Here is a 2,500-nt window from a genome sequence, read left to right as displayed (position 1 = left end):
CCTCTTCGAGGTGATCCACTTGACGATCTTCCTGGCCTGGAGGGTGTTGGCCAGCGGGTCCTGCGCCATCAGGGCCAGGATGGCATAGCCCGCCGTTTCCACCTCCAGGGCGTTGCTGCTGCCTGTTGCGGAGATTGCGTGTTGAGCAGGGTGCAAGGAATGGATTTCGTGTCAGTGACCATTTCATTTCCACGCTTACTTTCTAATAAAATATCCTCCTTTGTGACGTTCTAATGGCCCATATGTAGTGTTCTTGTGGTTAATTTGCAATAGGCTTGTTCCCAAAATTCCATTTTTGTATTTTGTGATTAAAGGTCTCTAAGAAAGGTGAAAAGCGAATAAGAATATATCTAAAGAGAGTTGGCAACCCTGACCCTGGGGCAGCTTCCAGTACAGCGCGTTGTTCTCGACGACGGCCAGGCTCAGCAGGTCCTGGATCACGCGCTGGGCGTTGGGGTCCTTGGCCAGGGCGAGGGCGTAGGCCTTCAGGGCCAGCGTGTAGATGTCGTTGGAGGAGTCGGCCAGGACGCAGCGGCCGGCGTCCATCACGATGGGCGTGCTGATGGGGACGCCGGCCTCGAGGAGGGCGGTGAGCACGTAGGCGGTCAGCGGGACGGTGGAGCTGCGGCCCGCGAGACCGCCCTGCAGGAGGAGGGCAAAGACGGGCTCCTGAGAATGTGGAAGGCTCGGGCGCTTGGGCGGCAGATGGCGCAGGTATTACTTTAACTTGCAGTTAAATCCATCAAACACCATAACAGAAGGCTTGCTCTTATTATACAACCACTCGTATAAAACAAACTCCGCATCCAAAACACAGCACAAGATTAAACATGCACCGAATACAACACCAAAGCATTACTCCCGCAGAACACCCACGGAAGTATCATATATGTAACAACCACAAGACAATACAAGAAAAAAATATATATATATATACACACAGTACACTCGTACACTTGCACGACACAAAACCCACACTGTAAAACCTCAGCAACTGCCGCATCACTCCCGTCCACGCAGAGTGAGCGCAGAGTGAACGCAGAGTGAACGCAGAGTGAACGCAGAGTGAACGCAGAATGAACGCAGACCAGCTCCCTTACCGTAAGCCCTTTGCTGAAGATCTTCCCTCGGGGGTCGATGCAGCCCCTCGGGTCTCGGGTGGAGAGGCTCAGCCAGTGGCGCGTCCGGTCGAGGCTCTCCGTGTCCACCTGTCGGCCATTTCGCGTTCGATGAGGAGGCCGGTTAAAGGTTTCGGGAGGAAGCGAATGCGTTAACATATTTACTTTTTAAGATAATGCGATTACGTGAAAAATATAAACATTTGATGAGGAGGACGATTAAAGGTTTCGTGTTGAAGATACTTTTCTATATTTACTTTTAAGATAATGCGACGACGTGGGAAAAAAAAAATATATATATATACATACATACATATATATATATATATATATATATATATATATATATATATATATATATATATACATATATATATGTATATATAATGCAACGAAATAACCCACGATGCAATCTGGACGCGCAAACGAACCCAAACCTCTGCCGGGCAACGAAGGGGGCTTCGGGAGCTCAGACTCGAAGCCTCTCGAATCCCCCCCTCCTCCCTCCCCCCCTCGCAGAGCGCCCCGAGGAGTGGCACTCACCGAGATGAACCTCCGGGCCTGCGCGAAGGACTTGAGGACGAAGGCCGTGAGCCACGTGGAGCCGGAGTCATCGGCATTCCCGAAGGCGCTGTAGGAGCTGTCGTTGCGTCGGTACAGCAGCTCGCGTTGGTATCCTGCGCGGGAAAAAAACCTCTCGTCTTTATCCCTTTCCTTAACTATTCCTCGTGTTTATTTGTTTTGCTTCTAATTCATTTAAAGATATATTTTCTGCCTAATGGCCCCCCCCCCTACCCTTCTTTCCAGTAGGTTTTTATAAGCAAGTCACATTCTGTTCTACCATTCCTTTCTTATTTGTTTACCTCGTGTTTCTTCATTATATATCTATAAAGATGAATTTACAGAAGGAATTATTCAAAGCTAGATAAAGATACATTTCTCTTGCTTTCTCTCTTTTTATATCGATCAATCACACATCTATTTATTTACTGTGTATCTAAACTGATACACGTTTTTGAATAATAATCATATTTCACTTCAAAAGTTCCCTTCACCTCACCGTCCCGAAATAGAAAGTAACCTAAACATATATTTGTTAATTATTACGGATAATTGCTATTGAAAAGTATTATTACATATTTTGGATAAGACTTCCACGCAGAGCAAACAACTCGCCTAAACAAGCAATCAACTAGTGTGTGGAAACAGCATACCTCTAGGATTCGTTAAAACAACCACACGTATATAACCAGCCTAAGTAACCTGTCTGTTTAAGAATACTAACTATTCGTATAACTCACCTGTCCAAATAACCCATTAGTACAATCAACCTACCTATATAAGAAACTCGTCTTTGTATACACACACTAAAAAAATATATA

General features: G+C 46.0%; 1 protein-coding gene across 1 annotated transcript in view; it reads right to left on the bottom strand.

Moving 5' to 3' along the window:
• The window catches only part of LOC113829072 (pregnancy zone protein-like), a 40,833-nt gene that overhangs the window by 1,415 nt on the left and 36,918 nt on the right, over positions 1–2,500 (bottom strand). Inside the window, exons 21-24 of the mRNA XM_070143699.1 lie at positions 1,662–1,795; positions 1,101–1,208; positions 375–642; positions 1–122 (exon numbers count right to left, since the gene is read on the bottom strand). The exon at positions 1–122 is cut by the window's left edge and continues 30 nt beyond it. Of these exons, the coding sequence (XP_069999800.1) occupies positions 1–122; positions 375–642; positions 1,101–1,208; positions 1,662–1,795 (632 nt within the window). The remainder of the gene's footprint in view (positions 123–374; positions 643–1,100; positions 1,209–1,661; positions 1,796–2,500) is intronic.

This window comes from Penaeus vannamei, chromosome 31 (assembly GCF_042767895.1).
Source record: "Penaeus vannamei isolate JL-2024 chromosome 31, ASM4276789v1, whole genome shotgun sequence".
Lineage (NCBI taxonomy): Eukaryota > Metazoa > Arthropoda > Malacostraca > Decapoda > Penaeidae > Penaeus > Penaeus vannamei.
Note: the sequence above shows the minus strand (reverse complement) of the source record. Positions and strands in the feature narration are given on the sequence as shown.